The sequence below is a fragment of the Triticum aestivum genome, chromosome 3A (genome assembly GCF_018294505.1).
Source record: "Triticum aestivum cultivar Chinese Spring chromosome 3A, IWGSC CS RefSeq v2.1, whole genome shotgun sequence".
Taxonomy (NCBI): Eukaryota; Viridiplantae; Streptophyta; class Magnoliopsida; order Poales; family Poaceae; genus Triticum; species Triticum aestivum.
In genome coordinates this window covers 101,259,342-101,285,503 of record NC_057800.1, presented here as the reverse complement: position 1 = coordinate 101,285,503, position 26,162 = coordinate 101,259,342, and the positions used below count along the sequence as shown (strand labels likewise).

General features: G+C 46.3%; 3 protein-coding genes and 1 long non-coding RNA gene across 7 annotated transcripts; 3 read left to right on the top strand and 1 right to left on the bottom strand.

Annotated features, from left to right (window-relative positions):
* Positions 1 to 1,262: 1,262 nt before the first annotated feature.
* Positions 1,263 to 18,210, bottom strand: LOC123060509 (uncharacterized). Of its 3 annotated transcripts, none has more exons than XR_006427995.1 (5): positions 17,611 to 18,210; positions 14,200 to 15,347; positions 11,406 to 12,352; positions 11,095 to 11,229; positions 1,263 to 1,639 (listed from the first exon to the last, which is right to left on the bottom strand). It is a non-coding gene; the product is annotated as an uncharacterized lncRNA (long non-coding RNA). The 3 variants fall into 3 exon arrangements; XR_006427996.1 differs by lacking the exon at positions 1,263 to 1,639 and adding an exon at positions 3,653 to 3,868; XR_006427994.1 differs by lacking the exon at positions 1,263 to 1,639 and having other exon boundaries at positions 9,218 to 11,229; positions 17,611 to 18,209.
* Positions 1,507 to 8,976, top strand: LOC123060504 (chloride channel protein CLC-c). Of its 2 annotated transcripts, XM_044483253.1 has the most exons (9): positions 2,667 to 2,878; positions 3,031 to 3,127; positions 3,533 to 3,823; positions 4,607 to 4,807; positions 5,072 to 5,249; positions 6,232 to 6,494; positions 6,855 to 7,124; positions 7,233 to 8,364; positions 8,557 to 8,976. In XM_044483253.1, the coding sequence occupies exons 1-9, from the start codon at positions 2,827 to 2,829 to the stop codon at positions 8,668 to 8,670; spliced, it is 2,598 nt and encodes an 865-aa protein (XP_044339188.1). In that variant the 5' UTR covers positions 2,667 to 2,826; the 3' UTR covers positions 8,671 to 8,976. The 2 variants fall into 2 exon arrangements, with proteins under 2 accessions (XP_044339187.1, XP_044339188.1); XM_044483252.1 differs by lacking the exons at positions 2,667 to 2,878; positions 3,031 to 3,127 and adding an exon at positions 1,507 to 1,793.
* Positions 11,867 to 14,182, top strand: LOC123060507 (UDP-glycosyltransferase 73C1). The gene is made up of 2 exons (XM_044483258.1): positions 11,867 to 12,360; positions 12,672 to 14,182. The coding sequence occupies exons 1-2, from the start codon at positions 11,867 to 11,869 to the stop codon at positions 13,666 to 13,668; spliced, it is 1,491 nt and encodes a 496-aa protein (XP_044339193.1). The 3' UTR covers positions 13,669 to 14,182.
* On the top strand, positions 14,872 to 16,771 carry LOC123060506 (UDP-glycosyltransferase 1-like). Its single transcript, XM_044483257.1, has 2 exons — positions 14,872 to 15,365; positions 15,696 to 16,771. Exons 1-2 carry the CDS (start codon positions 14,872 to 14,874, stop codon positions 16,696 to 16,698), a joined length of 1,497 nt encoding a protein of 498 aa, XP_044339192.1. The 3' UTR covers positions 16,699 to 16,771.
* Positions 18,211 to 26,162: the final 7,952 nt, after the last annotated feature.

Sequence of the window (26,162 nt, the reverse complement as noted above, 5' to 3'; positions counted from 1 at the left end):
CGAATCGTCCAATGAACAAAGGAAGTGATGGAAGAAAAACTCGTCTCCACTGTCCATACCTTTGTTGGCAAAAGGTCGAACACCTTGCGGTCGTGGTGGCGAAGAGGCCGCGATGATCACCTCGACGCAGCAGGGTGGTTGCCGATCGGCTACAGGCCGCTCTAGAACTCTCGTCGGAATCTGCCTCGGCCGTCGTGGTACGTCGCCGGTAGTCGTGTCCCCTCTGCCACCGGCAAGGACGGCGACGGCCAAACCTCCTCCAATCGACGACCAAAACTACGGCGGAAGCGCGGGCGTGGTGGCGGCCATGTCAAGACGTGGTTTGGTATGGACGGCGGGGGGACTGCGCGGTGAGGAGGCGGCCGGAGAATAGCGGCGGCGCCGGCGGCGGGGCGGGGCAGAGAGAGAGGGTGAAGCGTTGGGAGCGGAGGGACTGCTAGTGTCCCCGACAGGCGGGCCACGGGGGGGACAAGGGCGTGCGTCGAGGCCGTCCGCGCGCGTCCGTTTCACCCCAAACCGAGCGCAAGTTTGGGCCGGGATGGGTCGAAAGCGGACGGAATCCGGACATTTGTCCGTTTGCGTCCGTGCGCTGGGCCGTCTCATTTGTTCCTTTTACCCCAAATGAATGGGGACGGATAGGATAGGGTCGCGCGATGGAGTTGGCCTTAGTGTACAGATTATTCAGCATGCACTTCACGGTCACGGTCACGGTCAGCCTCATGCGTCATTTTGTGGAAACGAGGCGTCTATCGAACAAAAAGGATAAGGATTACAAGAGGATAAATGAGATAGCAGCTGGTGCGTGCGTGTGTGAGCAGCAAAATGAATTTTCTCATCGAATCATGGCCGCGTGGCCGCGTGGGCTTGTGTGACGAGGATCACGTGCCAAGGAGGCAACAAACTCCATCGATCCGTAGGCACCCACGATTCAATGAGCGGACCGGCCGGGGAGCCCGGCCCGGCGCACGTGCCAGCGAACAAAACCTCTCCTCTCCCTTGCGCGATGCAGAACGTAGGGTAGGTGCCGTACTGAGGTGGAGAGGGACGTCCATTTGGACCGGCCAGCTCGGTCGACAGGCCATGCATGGCCATCGTGGCGTTAACGAGCTAGCCAGGGAGCATCGTAGCAGGGGACAGTGGTGGGGTGTTGAATCCTCCACGCTTCGTACCGACTCCATTAATCCAGACAGGGAGAGGTCCGCTGGACACGGACTGCAAATTAAATTTTGATGTACGACGGCCTCTGGTCTGGATCACGCGAATAGAAAAGAGCCAGGTGGCCTTTCGGGTCAATTTATTAAGCATGGAATCGCTCGCGGTGATGCACCGGGTCGCCTTCCTCCAAGAAAGCACGCAACCTACGGCTCATGAGTGTACGCCTTACACACATATTCCTATAGGAGTACATACATACATACATGGATCAGGATCAGTGTATGAACATATCCCTGCTGCTGCGGCGGCATATAGAATACTCATGGGCAATGGAGTGAAGCCACAAAACAGGAGTGGAGAAGCCACGGCTTTTCCCGCATCCGAATGGTCCCTTCCTTCCACACAACCTGTAACATCACACCCATGTTGCTCACCCGCAACTTGTGCATCACGCCCATGTCGCTCCGGCTCCGACTCCGCTCAGCTGTGTATATAAGCACAGATAGTCAGATACAGAGGGGAAGGGGGGCATTGGGTCCGGTCGGGCGATGAGCTGCTGTGCTACGTCTACGCGCTCTGGATGATCACCGCAATTGGCCGCGTCACCAGCTCAAGCTCGAGTTCTCTTCATAGCTAAGGTATGCGATCCATCCATCCGTCCATCCTTGCGGTTAAGTTCGAGTCCCGTCGGACTATGTCACTATGATTGCTTTTCTTTCTTTAGAAAATCCCCTTGTTAGGCCCTGCTGCAGATTCATAGCTGTTAGCTGAACTAGCAGTAGTATAAAGCACTAGTATTCCTCTGTTCCCTGTATATGTGGGTTTTGATTTGTGTTCCGCGAACCATATCTTTCTGTATCATTTCGCCGCTCCACCATACATCTTGATCTGAATCTCGGTAATAGCTTGGCTAGGGAGAGAGAGAGGGAGAGGGGGAGGAAGCCAAGCTCGATCTGCTGTGTCTGCACGTTATTGGGTAATGGCCATCTAGCGGTCGGCCCACCGTCTGTCTTTGACCCAGAAGAACGATAACGTGGGACAACTCTGCATTGGCTTGCTAATCACAAAGGAAAAAAAAATTGCAAGTTCAGAATAAATTTTGCTCAACGGCCCTTGCATACAATCCAGTGTAGTTATGCCCACTTCTTCTAAGTAGCAAACTTGATTTATTATTCAAAAAAGTGGAGTACGGAGCCGCCAGTAGTAAGCGTTGTGTGGCTGTAACAGGTTATCGTTATGTGTCTCTAAGGTAATATCCTCCAAGGTCTGATGAACGATGTCAATGTATGTTGGCCTCTTTTCATACAAAAGCACAGAGAAGGCTTCAAATCATCACGTGTGAAGCCTTGCAGACGTTTCTAAACATGGCTAATCTTGAATAACAAGTGTCATGTCATGCATTGCTTTCTGGTCTGCTTTCTACTCCCTTCGTGTCAAAATAAGTGTTATCGATTTAGTACAACTTTGTATGTTTATTTTGAAACTAAGGGAGTAATTTTTTTAGCAACAGCCACTCAAATTTTCAGCAAACTGCTATTGTATTTATCAAATTTTGCTGGCACGTCGGAATACGCGAGAGGAAATACGCCGGAATAGCCGGGAGGAAATATCTTGTGTACGTAGTAGTTTGGGAAGCCACTAGTTGCAAATATCCATTTGGAGTTCAGAAGCATGGTACCACATGTCCATGTGGCTGTTAAAATCCACGAGCACGGTCCTGGTGGTAGGGAAAATATTAGATGATACAAGAGCTTAGGTGCTTTCGTGATACGGGCTCTCGGGAGTTGTTGGATTTGAGATCTAAGGGTCACAGCCTAGCTACTGGAATTGTGCATAAATAGGATATTTGTGGAGGTTTTTATTGCAAATTTGCAGGATCTTTGTCCGCTGCCATTGGATCTCAGATCCAATGGCTTACGGGAGCTCATATCACGGGAGCACCAAAGCTCCCATATCACCTGATACTCTCTCTGTATGCCCATCTCCCATTCATGAGCCCTTCCTCCTAACTCCTGAGCCGCATCTTTCATTTTTTCACTTGTCCCCGGATATCTATATTTTTTTGTTGATATTGGTTTATAAGATAGCTAACTGCTCATACCGAACAGTGTTTCTGAATATCTAATAAGACTTCATCGAAGCATTTTCAACAAAACCATATACTTAGAACCAAATTATTCTCTTTCACAAAAAAGAAACAATTTTTTTCACGGGAAACAAATTATTATTGTTAAACTATTTAAATTTTCTTTTGTTAGTAAAACCCTTGACCCTCTGAAAATTTAGTTGAAAAATTCTAATGAGCGATTGTTGCAACCATAATCTTTTTTTTTTGCAAAATGAAACCATAATATCTATTGATACTTGTATGTTGCAGTTGCCAAGAGGACGACAAGAGGCGGGGGCAAATGGACGGAGGCCAATCGCCGCGGCCTCAGCAGCACCACCGCACGCCGGAGCGGGAGGGGAACAACAACCACAACATTGAGGGCATGGACGGTGCAGCAGAAGGGGATTGGTGGCAGAACAGTTCTTCTAACGCGCTGCTCCGGTATGACGACCGCGGGAGCATATGCGAGCCGCTCATGCGGAAGCGTACCATCAACACCACCTCCCAGATCGCCATTGTCGGCGCCAACATTTGCCCCATCGAGAGCCTCGACTACGAGTACGCATTATGTGCCATGCAATCCTTCTGTCTTCTTATTTGGTCCTGTTGGCATGTCAACCAGACTTATTTTTAGTTCTTAGATGGACACATCTTCATATCTTAGAATTCAAAGTGAAGTGTTCTTTTTTTCAATCTAGCAAACCTCTTTCCATTAATTGCTCCACATAATCAGCTCAGTTCACAAAGCAAATTTAGAGGGAATGGGAAAGGGCAAATGCATGCTGGCTCTGAGAGCTCGCTATCGAAAATCTTACTACAGGGCGAAAACCTGCTACCACTAAGATTAGAATTCGAAGTGAAGTGTTAATTTTGAGTATGGCTAGTTTTGCACAGAAAGCAGTCAGCCACTACTAGAGAAATGCTTATAGGTAGAACATGAGTAGTAGCGCTGGAAAATAACAAGCACCGCTGTTAATTAGCAGTAGCGCTGGTCTGGGGCAGCGCTACAAGTAATGCTTTAGCAGTAGCGCTCAAAATGGAAAAAACGCTACTACTAATTAGCAGTAGCGCTGATTTAGCAGCAGCGTTTGCTTCGGTGCAGCGCTACAGAGCGCTACTGCTACAACTTAGTTGTAGTGCGTTAGCAGTAGCGATGGCCCCAGCGCTGCTGCTATAGGTATTTCCAGCACTGCTAGTAGGCTTTCTCCTAGTAGTGAGCCTGGTCTATTTCCGAGTTCAAAATTGATTGAATATGTACATGTGAAGATTTTCGAATTTTATAAATCCACACTGGACATTACAGTCAGTTTTGTTACAATGTTGAACATTTGCTTGTACCAGAGTTGTGGAGAACAACCTTTTCAAGCAAGACTGGCGGTCAAGAAAGAAGAAGCAAATATTTCAGTATATTGTTATGAAGTGGACTTTGGTGCTTCTAATCGGCTTGTTGACTGGACTTGTTGGCTTCTTCAATAACCTTGCGGTCGAAAACATTGCTGGATTAAAATTGCTAATCACAAGTGATCTTATGCTCAAGCAAAGGTGAAGTTTTACTTTGTGCTATTTGTTAATTTTTCATCTTTTGCCTGCTAATGGCCATTGGCACATACCTTCCATCCAGCGAGATCATGTTAGCGATTAGATCTCTACACATTTTCATGTCATAATTCCTGGAATGGTGCTAAGTTCATGAAAGCGATAGTTAGGTTTCTATTTTTACAAACTTTAACAAGAGCGTTGATTCTGTATCGGCTTACACTTGCTGGATTATTTGAAATGACCAATAGTGTTGTGCTTCCAGTGCAGGTATTTCACTGCATTTTTGGCATATGGAGGTTCCAATCTAGTCTTGGCAGCAGCTGCTGCAGCAATATGTGCTTACATTGCACCTGCAGCTGCTGGATCTGGTATTCCTGAAGTTAAAGCATATCTTAATGGAGTTGATGCTTATTCTATACTGGCCCCTAGTACACTCTTTGTGAAGGTGAGTCCTAACTTACAAACGCATTCGTACACAAATATGTTCTCTCTTACTTTTTGTGCATTCTTCATATAGTATCACTAAGCTCAACTGTGCGCTATCTTCTCCATCATCATTACTGAACTACAAGCTAAAGAATCTTCCAGTAATAGTTTGGGCTTCTTTTGGAAAAAAGAAATACTCCCCCGTTCCACAATATAAAGTGCATGTTCCATCAAATTTCGTAGAAGTCAAACATATGTATGTTTGACCAACATTATAGAATAAAATATGAACATGCGAATACAAAATAAATAAATTGTGAAACTATTTTTCATAATGGATCTAATGATACAAAATTGGTATTGTATATATTCACATTTTTTTCTAAAAACTTGGTCAAACATGCACAGGTTTGACTTTTGAAAAGACTAATACACCATGTATTTTGGAACAGAGGGAGTAATAATTATGAACAAATTTAGAGCTTCATCTACAACAGGGCAATCTTATTAATTTAATTTCATTGAAAACAATAAAATACTCTACAAAGTTCGTGACTTAACAAATCCACGAGGTGTGATGCCCAAAAGACAAACAAGTGAGACATCATTTGACATTTTGTAAGTGTGCAAACTTTTACACTGGTGGTAGTACTAACTACTACTCCCTCCGTTCCAAATTACTCGTCGTGGTTTTAGTACAAATTTGAACTAAAACCACGACGAGTAATTTGGAACGGAGGGAGTACTATTAATGCCTACACTTGACTGTACCTAAGATTTCTTATGCTAGTAAATAGCAACATATTACCTCAACACCTTTTGTGAAAAAAACTGCAAAAGATTTTTTATTCAATTTTTTTTTGATAAGTTGTCTTCCTTTGGCATATCATTCTACACTGACAATTGAAAACATGTTCTACCAGTTCCACGTTGTGCATTCTACTCTTCTATGTTATCGCATAACCCTTTTCTTTGTCATGAAATCTTCTACTGATTTGTAGATATTTGGTTCAATACTTGGAGTTTCAGCTGGATTTGTACTTGGAAAGGAAGGTCCAATGGTACATACGGGGGCGTGCATTGCAAACTTACTTGGTCAGGGAGGGTCACGCAAGTACCATCTTACATGCAATTGGCTGAGGTATTTCAAGAACGACAGGGATAGGCGGGATTTGATTACGTGTGGGTGCGCAGCTGGAGTGGCCGCTGCCTTCCGCGCACCTGTTGGTGGCGTCCTGTTTGCTCTTGAGGAAGCAGCATCATGGTAATAACCTTTTCATGGCAAATTATCATCTGTTACTTTGGGGCGTTCATTGTCTTTTGTAGGTTTCTACAAATCACAACCACATTAGTCATGAGATTCTAGGATTCATATTTCCTTGTCTAATATTGACTTGAAGTGTATTTCATATATAGTGTTTGACAAGAATCATTAGTTGGATATGTAGTTACAGTGATTGGGCCAACCGATAAATATGCAGAACCAAACTAGTACCACCATAGTTATGTACTGTTAACCTACATGTTTATCTTCAAAATGTTAGTTTATTTTTGAAAAAACTTAAATTGCTAGCCACGAGAATACATTTTAATGTGTTTTATTTTTTTCAACTTCATTTTACAGGTGGCGAAGTGCTCTTTTATGGAGAGCATTCTTTACAACTGCTGTTGTGGCTGTCGTGTTGAGGACTCTGATTGAGTTCTGTCGCAGTGGAAAGTGTGGCCTCTTTGGGCAAGGTGGATTGATTATGTTTGATCTCAGTTCAACTGTTGCAACCTATAGTAGTCCGGATCTACTTGCAATAATTCTCCTTGGAATAATTGGTGGTATATTCGGAGGCCTCTTCAACTTTCTCTTGGATAAAATTCTTCGTGTTTACAGTATTATCAACGAGTAAGTGCCGAGGATGAATTGTAATAGTAAATGTGATTGCATAACTTTTCTGTTTTCTATACCTAGTTTATGATGTGATATCATCTGACGTTCTTCATCTGTCTGCAGGAGAGGTGCTCCATCCAAGATCCTTCTCACTATAATAGTATCAGTTATCACATCAATGTGTTCCTATGGCCTCCCTTGGCTTGCTTCGTGCACTCAATGCCCCGAGGATGCCGTGGAGCAATGTCCTACCGTTGGTCGCTCTGGAAACTATAAAAACTTTCAGTGCCCACCAGGGTATTACAATGGTATGGCATCACTTTTCTTCAATACAAACGATGATGCCATACGCAATCTTTTCAGCACTGGAACTGCAACTGAGTACCACATGTCTAGTCTTTTCATCTTCTTCGTCGCAATTTATTGCCTTGGACTTGTAACTTATGGAATTGCTGTCCCATCTGGTCTCTTTATCCCTGTTATCCTTGCTGGAGCCACATACGGTCGAATAGTGGGTACTCTTTTGGGATCCATATCAAATCTTGACCCTGGACTTTTTGCGCTTCTTGGTGCGGCCTCTTTTCTCGGTGGAACAATGAGAATGACCGTGTCAGTCTGCGTGATCCTTCTAGAACTCACCAACGATCTACAAATGCTCCCTTTGGTCATGCTTGTTCTTCTAATATCGAAGACCATAGCGGATAACTTTAACAAAGGAGTTTATGATCAAATAGTGGTAATGAAAGGTTTGCCGTACATGGAGGCTCATGCTGAACCGTACATGAGACATCTGGTTGCTGGTGATGTCGTGTCTGGCCCACTAATCACCTTTTCAGGTGTTGAGAAGGTAGGGGACATTGTTACTGCGTTGAGGATCACGGGCCACAATGGGTTTCCAGTGGTTGATGAGCCACCTCTAACAGAAGTGCCTGAGTTGGTTGGGCTTGTGATCAGGTCTCATCTATTGGTTTTGCTGAAAGGCAAGATGTTCATGAAGGAGCCAGTGAAAATGAGTGGTAGCTTTGTTATGGAAAGATTTGGTGCCTTTGATTTTGCTAAGGCAGGGTCAGGGAAGGGTTTGAAAATTGAGGATCTATATTTCACTGATGAGGAGATGCAAATGTATGTGGATCTCCATGCAATTGCAAACACCTCACCATATACGGTGGTTGAGACAATGTCACTAGCAAAAGCTGCACTCCTATTCCGAGAACTAGGATTGAGGCATCTCTTGGTTGTTCCAAAGACCCCATACGTAAGGGTTCTCTCTCTCTCTCTCACTATATATATATATTATGTGTGTGTGTGTGTGTGTGTTTTTCACGCGTGATGCATTTTCTCACTCATTATAATATGATTTTGTACCAACTGTTCCCACTATGGAATAGTTCCCTTTTATTTGTAAAGGTGTCCACCATTACTGACATATTTCATATGTTGAATGCAGAGGCCTCCCATTGTTGGAATTCTCACAAGGCATGATTTTGTGGCGGAACATATCCACGACCTGTTCCCAAGTCTCAATCCTCACAACTTTCATTCAGCCTCAATGGGAGGTTGATTGTGAATTTTTTTATGTTTCTTCCCATTCACAAAAATCATACGAGTCTTGTGTACATCAATCAGATTGCGCTTTTGTAATAATAATGTGGCAACATGGTTGGACGTCTGCCTAGTGCCAGAAGGTCAAGGAAGTGGGTGAACTGATGACAGGGAAGCCGGCAACCCTAGTTTTCTATTATGAGCCTATGACAGGAATCGTTGTGCCAACTGTAGACTAAACATTCAAAACCTTGGAACTCAAAAGATAAACATACATGCTAAAGTTTCTAAAAAGCATGTTTGAGTATGAGATTTTAGTTCCTCATTTGCAAGTATTTGCTTGGCCTCTTGAGTCTATTTGCCTTTCAATTGCCCTCCGACCATTCACATTTGCATCTCATTGTAGTGTATTGTGAATTTGTGATTTATTGTGAGTGCCAACTGCCTTTCATCAGATCCACGTATCAGTTGTCAAGACAGAAGATATATTAACATCCTGCTGATCCAGGTGTCATTATCAGATCCACATGATCTGTGTCTATGTGTTTAATGTTTTGCATGATGATGTGTGAGGTGTCTTGTGTATGAACAAATAATATGCTATGTTTTTCTTCGAAATGAAATCCTAGTGGAGCCGGTTCTACCGGATGAATCCACCATCCAACCACATCAGAATTCGTGCGTGCCCCTTCAGCCTTGTTGTGGCATGCGGCGACCACACCTCAGAGCACCCATATTGCCCTTCAATGTGTCAGGCAGCTGATGATAGTGATTCAGATCATCAGAAAAGTGCATATGGTCAGGCTCTAGGGGCTCTTCTTTTTTCTCAGCGAAAATACATTTTCTACATCTAAAAAAACTGAAACAAATATACACACATATATGTGTAGTATATATGTAGAGAGTGGATTTTCAGTTCCCGGGTGTCCAGGCACCCTCCTATCTGACCATTCATTCAGAATATGGTGCCTCGAGATTTGTGAGTCATACTGTAGCTAACAGATGCATTGGCAGAATCGGTACCTCATTAAGCGCATGCACCTCTATGCCTTGTCCTTTCAAGGATGGCCCGCCCGTAGTCCTGACATGCCTATCCCGGTGATATCCGTGACCTCCTGGATGCCTACAAGGCTACAATTCCCTGCTATAGCCTAGTACTTGCCTTGTTAATCTCAGTAATTTACCTCTCTTCATTAAAAAATGGATTTCGGTATCCAAAAAAATTGGTCCCTTGTTGCAGATGCTCTTAACGGTAACTTCAATAGCCCCAGTTATTGAAAACGGAAAAAAACGGTGTTTTTCAAAGGCTCTCGAAGTTTTTCGGTTACTTCTTTCAGTCCTACTAGGAACATTTGTACTACCAAAAACAGTTGCATTGACCAGGCGGAAAGGAGAGACCAAAATGAGAATGGAGTAAGCAGGCTGAACAACACGTGGCGAACGAGAATCTCTTCTGAAACGAACGGGTGCATGCAGCGGCTGTATGTTGTCATTTCATCCGTCTCGTGGACCGACAAAGGATTCTTGACATGCTAGCCCTGCAACGCCTTTCTCTGGATGACTGCCAGCTCCCGTCGCTCTTTGTCCCCTTGAAACATCTGTCCTAATTACTCTACTGTTGAAACACGTCTGCACATGTACATTTACCAGCACGAATCCTCATACATAGTGGATGGACGCGATTACAGGGTGCCGAGACACCCGGGTGCCGTCGCACCTTTCCGATATATGTATGAAATTTATGTACATATATGTGATGTACAACAAAAGACATACATGGATTAAATGTGCTTTTTCTTTGATGTATTTCGGCCAGTTTTTTGTCTTTTTTCAGTAGCCTGCAAATAATTGTACTCCCTCCGTTCCTAAATATTTGTCTTTCTAGAGATTTCAACAAATGACTACATACGGAGCAAAATGAGTGAATCTACACCTCTAAAATATGTCTATATACATCCGTATGTGGTAGTCCATTTGAATCTCTAAAAAGACAAATATTTAGGAACTGAGGGAGTATTATTTAATGAAACCTCGCAGATACTCCCTCTGTAAAGAAATATAAGAGCGTTTACATCACTACTTTAGTAATCTAAATGCTTTTATATTTCTTTACGGAAGCAGTACTTACAGAATCTGTATATGTAGTTGTAGAATTTTTTTCTTTTAAATATATTTTGATTTTTCTTCTTCAAAAATGGGCTCCCTGGAGCCCGTCATATAAAACGACACACTCTCCGGGTCGTGCTCCACCAGAGTTTAGAGTATCATCCAATAAAATCAGATAATAACAAACCTTGTTTCATTGCTAATCGCCACAGGTTATTTGTTAGGAGTACTAAACTAGGAGCATTTTTTAGATAAGAGTGTGTTTATTTGGTTTTGTGTGCATGATGATGCGCTGAGGAGCGAGGACAGACAGCGAAACAAAACGGAAAAGGAATACCTCTTTGCGACAGCAAGTCTATACCAGTGTTGAATACGATGCATTGCCTCCATTGGCGTCACTCAAAAAATGGACTCGTATTTTCCAAATCGATGGGGGTTCTTTTCTCTGCAGAAGCTTCTCACTTACAAAGGCCTGAAAGGATACCAGACATTAATCATACGCTGTAAATCTTTGACTAGGTAATATGATCAAGAAGCGGACAAAAAAATATCCCGCCCACTGTCACAGTACACAAAGAAAATAATTTTGACGGTGACACAAAGAAAATAATGCAGTGTGATATCATTGGCAGAATCGGCTGGCTCTACCTTCCACAGCTTTGAGAGTTGAGCAGCACCATGCATATACGGCAAGTCAGCATCAGACCTGAAGACCATCCGGGCAGCAAAGTCAGTGCATTGAATGGCGTCCAAATCATATAAAAATGACTCCTCTTTCGGCAGTAGCGGGGGCTAATCTGCGCCATCCGATATCTGATCGAACCGCCTGGATGCCCCCTTTCTGATGGTTCAGAAGTGAAGAAGATTCATCCACATGGCTGACTAGGAGTCCATGACTGACGTGAGAGCATGCATCACTAGTAAGAGGTGACCAAGTTGAAACGCTGCTGCTGCGCTGCACCCATTCGATTGTCAGCTCGTCAGCTCAACTTAGGAAGATATAGCACCAGGTGCTGCTGTATATACATTACGGTTGCCATTGCACGGCTTCCAAGTCCTCCCAACTTGACAGACTCCGCTCGCACTTTTGCTGCCACGGCCGATCAGCCATGACCTTCGCCGGCAGCGGCGATGGCCAGAGTGGCTCCGCGAGGGCGCACTTCGTGCTGGTACCGATGATGGCTCAGGGCCATACCATCCCCATGACCGACATGGCACGCCTGCTGGCAGAGCATGGCATGCAGGTCAGCTTCATCACCACGCCCGTCAACGCCGCTAGGTTGGAGGGCTTCACCGCTGACGTGAAGGCGGCGGGCCTGGCGGTTCAGCTCGTGGAGCTCCACTTCCCGACAGCGGAGTTCGGCCTACCAGACGGGTGCGAGAACCTCGACATGATCCAATCAAAGAATTTGTTCCTGAACTTCATGGAGACCTGTGCCGCGCTTCAGGAGCCGCTCATGGCATACCTCCGTGAGCAGCAGCGCTCGCCTCCTAGCTGCATCATATCTGACATGATGCACTGGTGGACCGGCGACATTGCAAGGGAGCTTGGCATCCCGAGGCTCACCTTTAGTGGCTTTTGTGGCTTCTCGTCCCTTGTCAGGTACAAACATAAAGAGGCAAACCTTGTGAGTACTGGACATATTTTTGCTGCTATGATTAAGTATTTTACTTACAGGACAGATTACTGTAAATTCCTTCCAGAAAAGAAGAAAGCATACATATATAGTAGACTACACAAGATAATAAAATCGACGTGTGTACTACCTTACGTGATGAAACATGTAATTCAAACTGCATAAGTATAGAGAATAAGCATTTTCATCAGATGTTTGTTACGCCAGTCACAGCTGCTTGATGTGTCAAAGATGTCTGCACTTCAACGTATTTTAAACAACTAAGACCATCTTGCAGGTACATCATTATTCACAAGAATGTACTGGAGCATGTCACAGATGATAATGAGCTCATCACGATCCCGGGGTTTCCTACACCGCTAGAGTTGATGAAGGCTAAGTTGCCAGGAACCCTTTCTGTTCCGGGTATGGAGCAAATCCATGAGAAGATGTTTGAGGAGGAGCTGAGATGCGATGGTGAGATCACTAATAGCTTCAAAGAGCTCGAGGCATTGTACATTGAATCCTTTGAGCAGATAACAAGGAAGAAGGTCTGGACAGTCGGGCCAATGTGCCTCTGCCACCGAAGCAGCAACACAATGGCCGCTAGGGGTAACAAGGCGTCAATGGACGAGGCACAGTGCTTGCAATGGCTTGATTCAAGGAAGCCAGGCTCAGTGATCTTTGTAAGCTTTGGCAGCCTCGCTTGCACCACGCCTCAACAACTTGTTGAGCTGGGAATGGGACTCGAAGCCTCTAAGAAACCGTTTATTTGGGTGATCAAAGCAGGACCTAAGTTTCCAGAAGTCGAGGAATGGCTCGCAGATGGGTTCGAGGAGCGCGTCAAAGACAGAGGCATGATCATAAGAGGCTGGGCGCCACAGGTGATGATCCTGTGGCACCAAGCCATTGGAGGATTTGTTACGCACTGTGGGTGGAACTCAACAATAGAGGGCATCTGTGCAGGTGTGCCCATGATCACATGGCCACACTTTGCAGAGCAGTTTTTGAATGAGAAGCTGGTGGTGGATGTGCTGAAACTTGGGGTAGAGGTTGGAGTGCAAGGAGTTCCACAGTGGGGAAGTGAACAACAAGAGGTTATGGTTACCAGAGATGCTGTGGAGACAGCAGTGAACACCCTGATGGGTGAAGGGGAGGCTACAGAGGAGTTGAGAATGAGAGCAGAAGAGTGCGCCATTATGGCAAGGAGGGCTTTCGACGAGGAAGGTTCTTCTTACAACAACGTAAGGCTGTTAATTCAAGAAATGAGAAACAAGACAAATGCATGTCGTTGATAGAGATTACCTAAGCTCACTTTTTCGGTGTAAACATGAAGTTAAAGATCCTAGAATACATATATCATCATATAGAATTTTGTACCAGGCCCACAGGTGATTATTTAGAGATTAGAGATGATCCAAATGAATGCAACATTGGTCTGTTATGTACGCTCTTTCATGGCAGTCCACATAACAACTACACAGTCTGCTCTTCTAGATGGTTACGCTCTCCCTTGCATTTTGCTACCGCTGCACGACTAGCCACAGTTGGTGGAGGTGTAGGACAATGACTCCCATGATGGTGCCGCCGGCGCCAAGCACCGTTCCGTGGGAGCAACTAGGGAGGGGCGCCGCCGTGCACCGGACACTGCGCTGTTGCATTGCGCCAGGCATTGTACATGGCTTAATAAAAGACCTTGTTTCATGCTAATCGCTGCGGTCTTGTATTAAATTCTCTTTTTAGGTGGTATTAAATTCTTTCTAGATATAGAGTTCATTTGGTCTGTGTGCATGAAGCAAAATGAAAACAAGGAGCCTCGGTCGTACCTCTTTGCGTCAGGAAGCCACTGTGTTGATTAGGATGCATTGCGTCGCTCCAGAAATGGACTCATATTTTCCATGTCACTGGGAGTTCCTTTTAGCTTCTCACTAACAAAACTCTGAAAGGATACAAACAAGAAAATTCCACCCACTATCACAGTACACTGAATGACTGAATCTCCACACAGAAAATAATGCACTATCATATTATATCGGCTGGCTCGGCCTTCCACAGCCTTGAGAGTTAAGTAAGTGTGCATATACGACAAGTCAGCATCAGACATGGGGATCATCCAAATCCTGTAAAAATGACTCCTCTTTGAGCGTGACAGGCGGTAGCGGTGGTTAATCTGAGCCCTCAATGTCTGATCAGATGGCCTGGATTCTGACGATTCAGAACCTGAAGATTCATCCACATGGCTGACTCCACGAGTCCATGATTGATGTGAGAGCATGCGTCACTGGCAAGAGGTGGCCAATTTGATACGCTGTTGCATCGTCAGCTCGTCAACTTTCCTTGGGAAGGTATAGCACCAGGTGTTATATACACACACTATAGTTGCCATTGTGACCATCATCTGATTGTGTCCAGCAGATCATGCTATCTTGCCAGTGTCACTGTTCTCCCAGTTTGACTGACTCCATCACCAGTACTTTTGCTACAACAGCCGATTAGCCATGACCTTCACGGGCAGTGGCGATGGCCAGAGCGGCTCCATGAGGGCGCACTTTGTGCTGGTACCGATGTTGGCTCAGGGGCACACCATCCCCATCACCGACATGGCGCGCCTGCTGGCAGAGCACGGAGCGCATGTCAGCTTCATCACCACGCCAGTGAACGCCTCCAGGTTGGCAGGCTTTGCAGCCGATGTGGAGGCGTCGGGCCTGGAAGTTCGGCTCATGGAGCTCCATTTCCCGAGCGCCGAGTTCGGCCTACCGGACGGGTGCGAGAACCTAGACATGATCCAATCCACGGATCTTCTCCCCAACTTCATGTATGCCATCGCTATGCTTCAGGAGCCGCTCAAGGCATACCTCCATGAGCAGCAGTGCTCGCCTCCGAGCTGCATCATATCTGACCTGATTCACTGGTGGACTGGTGACATCGCGAGGGAGCTTGGTATCCCGAGGCTGACCTTTAGTGGCTTCTGTGGCTTCTCGTCCCTCATCAGGTACAACCAAAAGAGGCAAACCTTGTGAGTAATTAATTTTGTACTAGACATATTACAATTAAGTGCTTTACTTCAACAGTGGATGGGAAACTAGTGTAAATTGCTTCCATAGAGAAGAAAGCAATGAACATACAAAATGCTACACCTGAAATGAAAAAAAATGATCTGAGTACTACTTTATGTAACAAAACATGTAATTTACACTGCATCACAGACACCAAAGGTTTTCATGAGCAAGTTTTTAGGCCAGCTATATCATCATATCTGGTTGACGTTTGTCGAAGAAGTCTGCACTCATATGTATTTGAAACAACTACGACCATCTTGCAGGTACATCACTTTTCACAATAATGTATTTGAAAATGTCAAAGACGAAAATGAGCTCATCACGATCAGGCGTTTCCCTACACCACTAGAGCTGACGAAGGCTAAATGCCCGGGAAATCTTTCCATTCCTGGTATGGAGCAAATCCGTAAGAAGTTCCTTGAAGAGGAGCTGAGAAGTGATGGTCAGGTCATTAACAGCTTCCAAGAACTGGAGACATTGTACATTGAATCCTTTGAGCAGACCACAAAGAAGAAGGTCTGGGCAATTGGACCAATGTGCCTCTGCCACCAAGACAACAACACTATGGCCGCAAGAGGAAACAAGACGTCAATGGGTGAGGCCCAGTACTTGCAATGGCTTGATTCAATGAAGCCAGGCTCAGTGGTCTTTGTGAGCTTTGGCAGCCTCGCTTGCACTACACCTCAACAGCTTGTTGAGCTGAGACTGGGACTTGAAGCCTCCAGGAAACCATTTATTTGGGTGATCGAAGCAGGAGCTAAGCTTCCAGAAGTTAAGGAATGGCTCGCAGACGAGTTCGAGGAGCGTGTCAAAAATAGAGGCATGGTCATAAGGGGTTGGGCACCACAGCTCATGATCCTGCGGCACCAAGCCGTTGGGGGATTCGTGACGCACTGCGGGAGGAACTCAACAATAGAGGGCATCTGTGCAGGTGTTCCCATGATCACATGGCCACACTTTGGGGAGCAGTTTTGGAATCAGAAGCTAGTGGTGGATGTGCTGAAAATCAGGGTGGAGGTTGGAGTGAAAGGAGTTACACAGTGGGGAAGTGAAAAACAGGAGGTTATGGTTACAATTACAAGAGATGAGGTGGAGAAAGCTGTGAACACCCTGATGGATGAGGGGGGCGGCTGCAGAAGAGACGAGGTGAGAGCAAAAGACTGCGCCATTAAGGCAAGGAAGGCTTTTGATGAGGGAGGTCCTTCACATGACAACATAAGGCTATTAATTCAAGAAACGGGAAACAAGACAAATGCATGTGGTTGATACAGTGGTAGTAAGCTCTCTTTTTTGGTGTGAACATAAAATAAAAGAGCATATAGTACAAATAACCTGTTGTCATTAGAAAGAGCCTTTATGTCATTGGAAATAATTTTATTTTACAAATAACCCGTTCCTTGTATTAGGCTCACTGGCGGGGGCGCGATTGTTTTGAGATTAAACGAGGGTCCAAATGACAGCAATATCAATTGTCTACGCTGCTGTGCGGTTTCATTGCTGTCAACATAATGATCACACAGTCTTCTTCTCCAGATGTTATGCTCTCCTTTTTATTTTGCTACCACGTGCTCATCAGAGTTAAATAAGGGTTCGGAATGAGAAAAAAATGAAATAAACTGTATGCACATTATCAAACTGAAACTAAGAGTAAGAGATGCTTCGAGGTGAATAATCAACGGAAGAGAAGGAAATGGAACTCACATAACGCACATATGACATTAGAATCTTATATGTTTGACTTAGTAGTGTGGCAAACATGAAATTTCAAGGATCTCCCTAATATTCATACTAAAAGAGGTTAGGATCACCTAAAACAAGGTTTTCTTGTACTGTTTATATGACAAGTAGCTAAAGGGTCAAGCTCAAGACCAGTGAGCAAACCTATTGTTTTGAACGTGCTGGTTGATACTCCTAGTTGCCAAAATCAATCTAAACCTGAACTTGTTAAGTCTTCTAAACGGATAAAATCATGTATTTATCTGGCAACTGGGGGCACAAAGAGGCCTGGATAAGTTCAAAGAAACCATTATGTAATAAAAGCATATAAACAGATGACTTTCATAGGAAGTGCCAAGATTTACTGAGCAATTATGAACAGGCATGGTAACATATTCTATATTCAAATGGAGTACGAACTAGGCAAAGGGAAAGCTGTAGACTGGAGGAAACAGAACAAACCTGGTTTCGCTATGCACTGATGACTGCCCCTTCATCTGGAGCATTCTGTAAATCATATGGATAGCCTCCTCACCTTGAGGACCAGAGAGCTTTGGCAAGCGGGCGTTGAGCTCTAGCCCAAACTTAGCCACGACTTGCGCGTGAACGGAGTCCGACAGCCGGCTCCACACCGCGCATTGAGCAATGGCATTATGGCAGGAGCGTGTACGCGTCGGGCCTGGCTCCGCGTGCCAGGATGCCCACGTACGCCCGCAAGAGCATCCTCAGCGCCGGAAGCCGAACCAGGCGCCCCGGCGGGGAATTCCGTCGAACAGGCCACGGGCGCACGAGGCTACGAGGGTCGAGGCGGCGGCTCGCGTCTGGTTCACGGCTGCAGCGGCAGCAGCCACCGGAGATTGGCCAAGGAAGGAGAGAGGGGAGATCTGTCGCGGAGTGCGGACGATGCCGGCGCGGTGGAGCGAGGGTGAAATCGGTCGCTGGAGGTGGACTCGTCGCAGGCTGCGCTGCGCCAGGTCGGCCGGCAACCGGCAGGCAGGGAGGCTTCGCTCGCATTCGTCCCGTGTTTTTCGTTTGGAAGGATCTCCCCTGTTTAGCTCGCCATATATTGAGCACGCCAATCCCATATCTATTGGACTTTTTCTTTCTTCTATACTACTTATAAAAGAGCAAACATAATTTTCTTTTAAGTGCACCCCACAAAACGTACATGGATACATTACCACCGCATGATTATCCCACTAAACTCAATCTAACGGCTAGCCTTAACCTAATCTGTTCTCTGTGTGCACTTAGCAATTTACATTGACTGACCGTACTCCACCGTGGAGGAAAATATGAAGTCCACGCCTGGTCAATTAGGAAACTATAATCACGGACACATCCTATTAAGAAACTAATCACGGACGCATCTAATTATTAGGAAACTAATCACAAACGCATCCTATTATTAGGAAACTAATCACGGGTGCATTCTATTATTAGGAAAATAATCACGAGCGCATCCTATTAGGAAGTTAATCATGAACACATCTAATTATTAGGAAACTAATCACGGACGCATCCTATTAGATAACTAATCACGAACGCATCTAATTATTAGGAAACTAATCGCGAGTGCATCATATCGTCTCCTATGAGGGAATCGCGATCGCGAGTCGCCTGTCGTCACCAGCCCACCACCCACGCGAGCCATGCGAAGAGGAGCTGCGACTTCCTCCGAACACGCACACATGCCGTCGCCGCCTTCGTCTTCTGTCTGGAGGGCAGGTCACTCTTCTACTGACTGCAACGACTTCGCATCATACAGAGAGACCAACCATGTTTCTCCGAATATCTTGAACCATGATCCTTATGACTTCATCTCTACTACTTATAAGAAGTACATTTTTTCATTTGACTGTTTTCCCGACTTGGGAGGTAAGGTATGCTTTATCCACTAGAGTTGCTAAAATTGGAAGCATATCTGCAGTTTTTTCTTTCTAAACCGGCATTTGTTGGCCCTTTTTTGCCACTGTTATTCTTACAAGTGGTAGCCTACATATCATTATTACTACAAACTGAGAGGATATTTGTTATATTGTCAAAAATTTAGAATGTTGAGCCCTTAAAGAAATATGTAGTACTCAAGTAATTGTTCCAAGTTGTCATATTAATGCTTTTGTCCCGTGATTAACAAGTATAATTACGCAATTTATCAATGTAATTTTTATTTGGTTTACATGTTCTATTTTCATAATAAAGTAAGCCACTTTTCTTGCTTCCAGACATTACAACACTTGTGGTGTAATAGTAGAATCGGATGGTCCAACTAGCATTTTTTTGTCTTGTTTCACAGCTGATTCTATGCAGTCAATACATCTCTACACTTCTCTATGTGACAATGGCTTCCTCTTTTCAACAAATCATAGAGGTCTCTTCCCGCTATTGTGTGGTTGACACTCAATTGTAATAATAATTCTTAACTGGAGTTTGTTAGCACTGAAACGGTTCCTTAGCTTGTCCTAAGTGACTTTTTCATGTGTGATTATACTTGCATAAATGTGTGCATATGAAGAATCATGATGAATCTTCTAAATAATTTTGAGTTTTAGACATTGGGAAAAGTGGGAGGTTTTTTAATACAGGAGACATGTTGATTAAGGAGAAACGAAATTTCAAATTATGTGTGAGTTGGGAATAAGAGATTGTGTACTTTATAGGGAAATTTCAAATTTATGAATAAATTGTCTTGTATTAAGTATAGTATAATGTGTTAATCCAAATAGACGCGTGTTGCACGTGCACACTTATTAGTCCAAATAGACGTGCGTTGCACGTGCATATTTACTAGTTAACAAACAATGTCCGTGCATTGCAACGGGATATAAATGTCCTAAAGGAAACGTTTGAGACCGAGGCAGCATGAGATATAAATATCTATTGGACATATTTCCCTTAAAAAAATCTATTGGACATATTTTTTTCTTTAATACTGGTACAGACGGAGCCGCTTTATCGATCATAGTTCCTGTAAGAGCATCTCCTCCACACCCCCCGCCCAAGAGCACCCCGGCACCTTTTTTAGCTCGGCTTCATGAGCATAAAATTCATCGGTTTGGGTCGAAATTTGCGCCAAGACCCACACCGAAACCAGCGTGCTGGGGCCGGCCGGGGGCGCCAGCCGAAAGAAAAATGACGCCAAAACTGCTTGCCGGAGTTAGCGACTAGGCATCTCGTCCTCATCACCTCGCCTCGGCTCCCGCGTGAATCAATTCTAAGGCTGCCACCGCTTAGCCTTCCATTGATCACGAGCGGCGTAGTGATGCCCAGCCGCCGCACGTCCCGCCCTTTTCCGCCACACGTCTACACTGTTGACGCCCCCTCGCCGCTATAAAAGTCGGCATTTGTCGCCGCTCGCCGCATACTCGTCACAGCCATCTCTCTCTCTCTCTCTCTCTCTCTCTCTCTCTCTCTCTCTCTCTCTCTCTCTCTCTCTCTCTCTCTCCTGCCTCCAGCGCCTACCACCTTCTCTCCTTCGCTGCCTTTTTTTCTCGAATACGCACGAGTGTGTGTATCATATATTAAAGAGGGAAGGGGAAAGATTCCCTCCACATTCAGAGAGTTACATGAGTATTTACAAGTGGATTTCATCCACTCCACTACATATTACACCTACTACTCGGTCCTAACCCACGCTTCGAGGCCGTCCAAAAACGCCTCGATTCCTCTCTTCAGTAGACCTGCTTGCTTCCATGCTCGGGCTTCTCTCTGTATGCTTCGCAGTACCTGGCTTGTAGCTGGCGCCGCTCCATCAAAAACTACGGCGTTGCGGTGCGTCCACAGCTCCCATAGGACTAGAATGCAAATTGGTCTTGCGAGTTTCTTGTGCTGCCCACATTCCTCTTGTCGAAGGCACCATTCAGGCAGTGTCTCGGTCGTCGTTGGTGTCCTGCCTGGCTGGCCCAAGGCAAGGCATACCTTTGCCCAAACCTCCCGAGCAAAAACACATCCGATCATGATGTGAGTCACTGTTTCATCGTGCTGGGTGCAGAGAGGGCATGAGGTTTGGTGTGGGAGGCCTCGCCGTGCTAATCTGTCTGAGGTCCAGCACATGTCCTTGATGGCCAACCAAACGAAGAAGAGTTTACGCAGCGGCGCCTTGGACTTCCAGGTGAATTCAGCCGTAGGAGTAACTTGGAGGCCGGCGAACTTGGCCGCATACACCGATCGCGCCGAAAACTTGTCGTCTTTCTCCCATACCTAGTAGACGTTGTCACCTGTTGTCGGTTGGATGTTAAGCCTTTCCACTCGCTGCCATAGGTCGAGGAATTGTCGAAGCATGGTTGTAGATAGATTCGCCCCCACTTCCACTGCCCAAGTGTGATCCGCCAGAGCATCAGCCACCGTGCGAGTCGCCCTAGTTTGGCGTGGTACTTCTTTGTAAAGGAGTGGTGCCAGCTCCTCAACCCGATAGCCCTCAAGCCATCTATCTTCCCAGAAGAGCGTTGTCTCGCCATTGCCCACAGTTGTTGTAGTTGCCATGTGAAAGAGCGCCATAGATTCGGCCGGGACTGCAATCTTGAACTGAGCCCAAGGCCGGGACTGGTCAGTGTGTTGCAACCACGGCCATCTCGCCAATAGTGGAGTGTTCAACCATCTCAGGTTCGGTATGCCAAGCCCACCCACCCATCTGGGGCGGCAAACTGAGTCCCATGCCACTGCACAGTTCCCTCCCCGAGCCTCCACCTTGCCACACCACAGGAAACCGCGACATATCTTCATCAAAGCCGTGAGAGTTTTGGGAGGTATCTGAAGTGCCATCATCGCATGTATTGGAATTGCGCACAACACTAAGAGTATGAGAATGAGCCGGCCACTTTTGGGTAGGGCAGCCGCTTTCCAGTTGGGTAGACGACCAGCAAATTGCTCCACCAAGTACTGAAATTGTGCAGCAGTGGCCTTCCTGATTGTAAGTGGTAGGCCGAGGTATTTGCATGGAAAGGCCACACTTGTGCATTCTAGTGCTTGGCAAACCAAATCCAACTCCATGGGAGAGCACCGAATGGGAAGTGTCGCGCTCTTGGCAAGGTTGATTCTGAGGCCCAAGGCTGCTCCGAATAGTGCAAGGATCTCCTTCGCCGCCCTTGCTCTCGCCCTCTATCCTTCACTCATTCACCCATGACGGAGAGGTTCACCAACGGCGGAGCGGCGGCCAACAGCTTCGGCCGCCGCTGGCTACACGTCTGGGAGGCGCGCCTTCTGCAGCAGGTCAACTACCCAACGCTGCCTGACATGCGCATGGTCGGCGCATGGCAGCTGAGCACGGGCGATGTCCCGTGCCTCCACTGCCCTCCGGCGCAGAGCGCGCCGCCGAGATCGCGGTGATCCGGGCGGACATGCCGGAGCAGGCGCGCCAGCAGCCGCGGTACACGGCGGACAACCAGCCGCTCTGGACCGCGTACTTCGAGTGGCGCTGCGTCGAGCAGCTGGCGTCCACCAACGGTGCCCCAGCGCCGGGGGGGCGCCACAACGCGGAGGGCCGCCATCTATGGCGGGGCGCACTGGGAAGGGCCCTCTCCGCCGTGCTCGCGCACATCGAGAGTGGCAATGAGTCGTCGCTCGAGTACCCGGCGCCCTCCTTCTCTCGCCGCCGGGGAAGCTCCTGGACGCCGAGGCGCATAGACATGACATCCTTGTCGCCCTCGGGCTACCGCTCCTCCGGGTAGACGGCACTCCTCCCCGTCAAGCCCGAGCCGCAGGAGACGCCGCTCCGTCGGCGCACCCGCGGCGGCGCCCTCGTCATCAACAATGGCAGCCGCGCCCCTTCCCCTCCCTCCTCCCACCTGGTCAAGCCGAAGAAGGAGCTGGCGAAGCTCCTCCCCGTGAAGAAGGAGCACGAGGCCATGGTCCCAGACCTGGAGAGCGGCCTCCTATGGTCGCGTCAGGACTACGTGTAGGATGAGATGGAGCGCCAGCGCTGCGCTTTGAAGGAGATCGCCGCGCAGCGCCGCGGCCGCGACAAGGCCGGCGTCGACGTGCTCTCTGACAACGATGACGAGGTTGTTGCGCCGAGCCAGCCGGTCCGCTGCGGCGACCCAGGGCAGGGCTGCAGCAAGGACGGCGCCCCGAAGGACGAGCCGCCAAGCGACCGTGACGACGACAACAGCGACGACTACACCGCCTTCTACAAACTCCTCGTCGTGAACTTGGAGTAGTTTTTTATGTTTATTATCTATGTAAAAATTTGCCAAATATTAATGAAATCGCCTATATTTTGTCCAAATGTTACTGAACTTCGTTGAATTTGTGGTTTTAGAAAAAGATTTCGTCCATGCTGGTGCGGTCTCGGCTGGGAATCGGTTCGCCCCCACACCCAAATTATCATCGGCAGGCCCTAAAGAGGCGCTATTTTTCGCCTAAAAGCATCCTTTGGGGGCCGAATGGCTGGAGATGCTCTAATCGAGTGTTTCTCAAACTTTGCTTGGTGTACGGTGGTGTCAGACAAGGGTCCTTCGTTTTCCTTGTGTTAGGGTTGCCCTCGACTTACGCTCTTGTAAGTCGAATGGCCAATAAATTACACTCAGATTACGACGAAACACAAGTCAATATTTTCTTTTTCTGAAATGCTTTGTGCCGAGCGCCCTAGGAAATACTAGTACACTCCTCGGCATACAAATTTTTTCATGTAGTGTTTCTTTTACAATCCTATTAATTCCAGAGCCACCCCTTTATTCATGGAAGTGTTTTGATTGGATATCATTTGATCTCATGCTGCCATGCATGAAAAAATAGTGCATCGTTTAATAAAGTATAGGTAGACCTCAGAGCTTACTACAATCGGTGGGGACAAATGACAATTGCCCTACGATGATGTCAAACAACATCTGTATGTTGTGTTGCTGGAAATTGCCCAGCACCAAACTCGAAGCCGACGTGGCCCCAACAATGTTTAAGCAGAATGAGGAGTCCTCTTCGTTAAAGGACATGTAGGGCCTCTTTTGGTTTGTAGCCTAAGCTTGCCATGCCTAATCTTAGTCGTGCCATAATAGTTTAGGCATGTATTTGGTTTATTGCCACACTTGTGGTTTGCCATACTTTTCTAGTCACTTGGTCTACATGTCATAGGCTCAACTTTTTTTCAAATCTTACCATACTTGTGGTGGCCATTTTGTGAGACACACTTTTTGTGACAGCCACACTTTGCCTAAACTTAGTTGTGGCAAAGTTAGCCATGAATCAAACAGGCCCGTAGTTGCCCCCATGCAGCCTCATATCCGCACCGCCGGCGAAGTGTAGCACCATGTCCGGCATGGCCGGGAGCTGCCGCTCATCGGCAGGAGCCGGGAAGCAAGGTCTCTCCAGGCTCGTTGTGTTGAGCGGCGGCTGGTCGAGCACCTGGGCCACGTGGTTGGCGACCACCCTGAAAGCACTCTCCACGAGGACCGTGAAGATGGCGCTGGAGTCCACAATCATCCCACCCATGTCGTCGGTGTGCAGCTCGAAGGTTTGGTTCGGGATCACTTGGTAGATTGGGACAATTAGCAGCACCTTATTCGCTTGCATCTTCACCATTGTGTTGTGTGGTTTTCTCGTCAATGACACGAAGAATATGTCAACTTATCTTTACAATTATAATTCTTATTTGGACATTAGGCAAAGTAGAGTTGAGAGGGGCCAAAAGGGACAGTCCTTAAAATGTTAGCTTAACAACTAATGATATTTCACATAATTTCTCTACGGTAGGGGGGGCACGACCCCCCTTGGCCCTAGTGAATTAATTCTAACTAGGGATGAACATCACTTGATAGACTGGGAAAATCAGCACCTTATTCGCTTGCATCTCCACTGTCATGTTGTGCGGTTTTTTGGTGGATGAGATAAAGAAGATGATGAAGAAGTATAGCCGCGACGAGTATGTTTGTGTTGCGATACCAATGTACATGGATAGCTTCAACGTTATCGGCGTCTTGGTGAGGGTCTTCTAAAATAAGGCGATACGCGAGCCGACTGTGGAAAACTACCTCGTGGATGTTCATCTCCGAGGTTGACATGAACTACCTCGTGGATGTTCATCTCCAACTATGGAGAACTACCTCCGAGAAACATTGCCGCGAATGCTAGTATTGCTGAAAAAAGACCTAGAGATAAGGCAAATGGAGATGATGCTGGATGCAGTAAATCCCCGAGGAATCAACTACATGTAGATACAAGTGCAACTTATGATGAAGATACACACAGGGAAGAAGTTATTTCTAGCCAGTATGAAGTTGACATGAACTTGATTGCTGAGAGAGAGACTAGGAAAAAACTACTTGAGAAAAAAATGTCAAATGAGAAACTACTCTCCGGAGTGGAACAAGTTAATGCTGAATTCGCCAAAGACTCAGCTGTGCTGGAGGACTTTACTGATGATGTAGATTATCAGAAAGAAGATGAATTTGATTGTACACAGGACCCTGATGACTTTGCGAGGCGATTTGGCATTGGTACACAAAAAAATGGTGAGATCAATGAGGCAGTTGACAGAGAGATGCTTGGTGATGATCCTGATGAAGTACAAAATGACGTTGATAAAGAGAATGAAAAGCTTGTGTGTCTGAATTTGACTCAAACTGCTGCACCTACAGGGAAAGATGGTGGTCTGAGGAAAAACCCTTGTGTGGTTATGTGTGAAAGTGTGTTACAAAACCCGTTACCTGATATTGGGGGGGGGGGGAGTTGATGCTACCAAAATGAAACTCGTCGAGGCTACTGCTAGAGTTCAAAAGGCCAAGGACAAAGCTGCTTCTGACGAGGCAGCAAGAAGAAGGAGCGACAGGAACAAGAAAAAAGATGAAGGACAAACTATGGATAAAGCTACGGAGATGGCTAGAAAGAAAAACCTCGAGATAACCCCAGGTGATACCACGGTACCTACTGTTTTAAATAATGTACCTAGCTTTATTTCCCATATTACTAGTTCTATTGGTGTTAGCTTAGGTACGAGTCCTGAGGAAATAGAGCGATCTATTTCTATGATTAAGGAATTAGAAAAGTCTAGAAGTGATCTATATACTGCCAAATTAAGGAAAGAG

Excerpts from the sequence above, each read along its gene's own strand:
- LOC123060504 (XM_044483253.1), top strand. The coding sequence starts at position 2,827 with ATGGTACCACATGTCCATGTGGCTGTTAAAATCCACGAGCACGGTCCT. Across the intron at positions 3,824-4,606 it reads ATCGAGAGCCTCGACTACGA|AGTTGTGGAGAACAACCTTT; the intron begins GTACGCATTATG and ends TGCTTGTACCAG. Across the intron at positions 4,808-5,071 it reads GATCTTATGCTCAAGCAAAG|GTATTTCACTGCATTTTTGG; the intron begins GTGAAGTTTTAC and ends CTTCCAGTGCAG.
- LOC123060507 (XM_044483258.1), top strand. The coding sequence starts at position 11,867 with ATGACCTTCGCCGGCAGCGGCGATGGCCAGAGTGGCTCCGCGAGGGCG. Across the intron at positions 12,361-12,671 it reads GGCTTCTCGTCCCTTGTCAG|GTACATCATTATTCACAAGA; the intron begins GTACAAACATAA and ends ACCATCTTGCAG.
- LOC123060506 (XM_044483257.1), top strand. The coding sequence starts at position 14,872 with ATGACCTTCACGGGCAGTGGCGATGGCCAGAGCGGCTCCATGAGGGCG. Across the intron at positions 15,366-15,695 it reads GGCTTCTCGTCCCTCATCAG|GTACATCACTTTTCACAATA; the intron begins GTACAACCAAAA and ends ACCATCTTGCAG.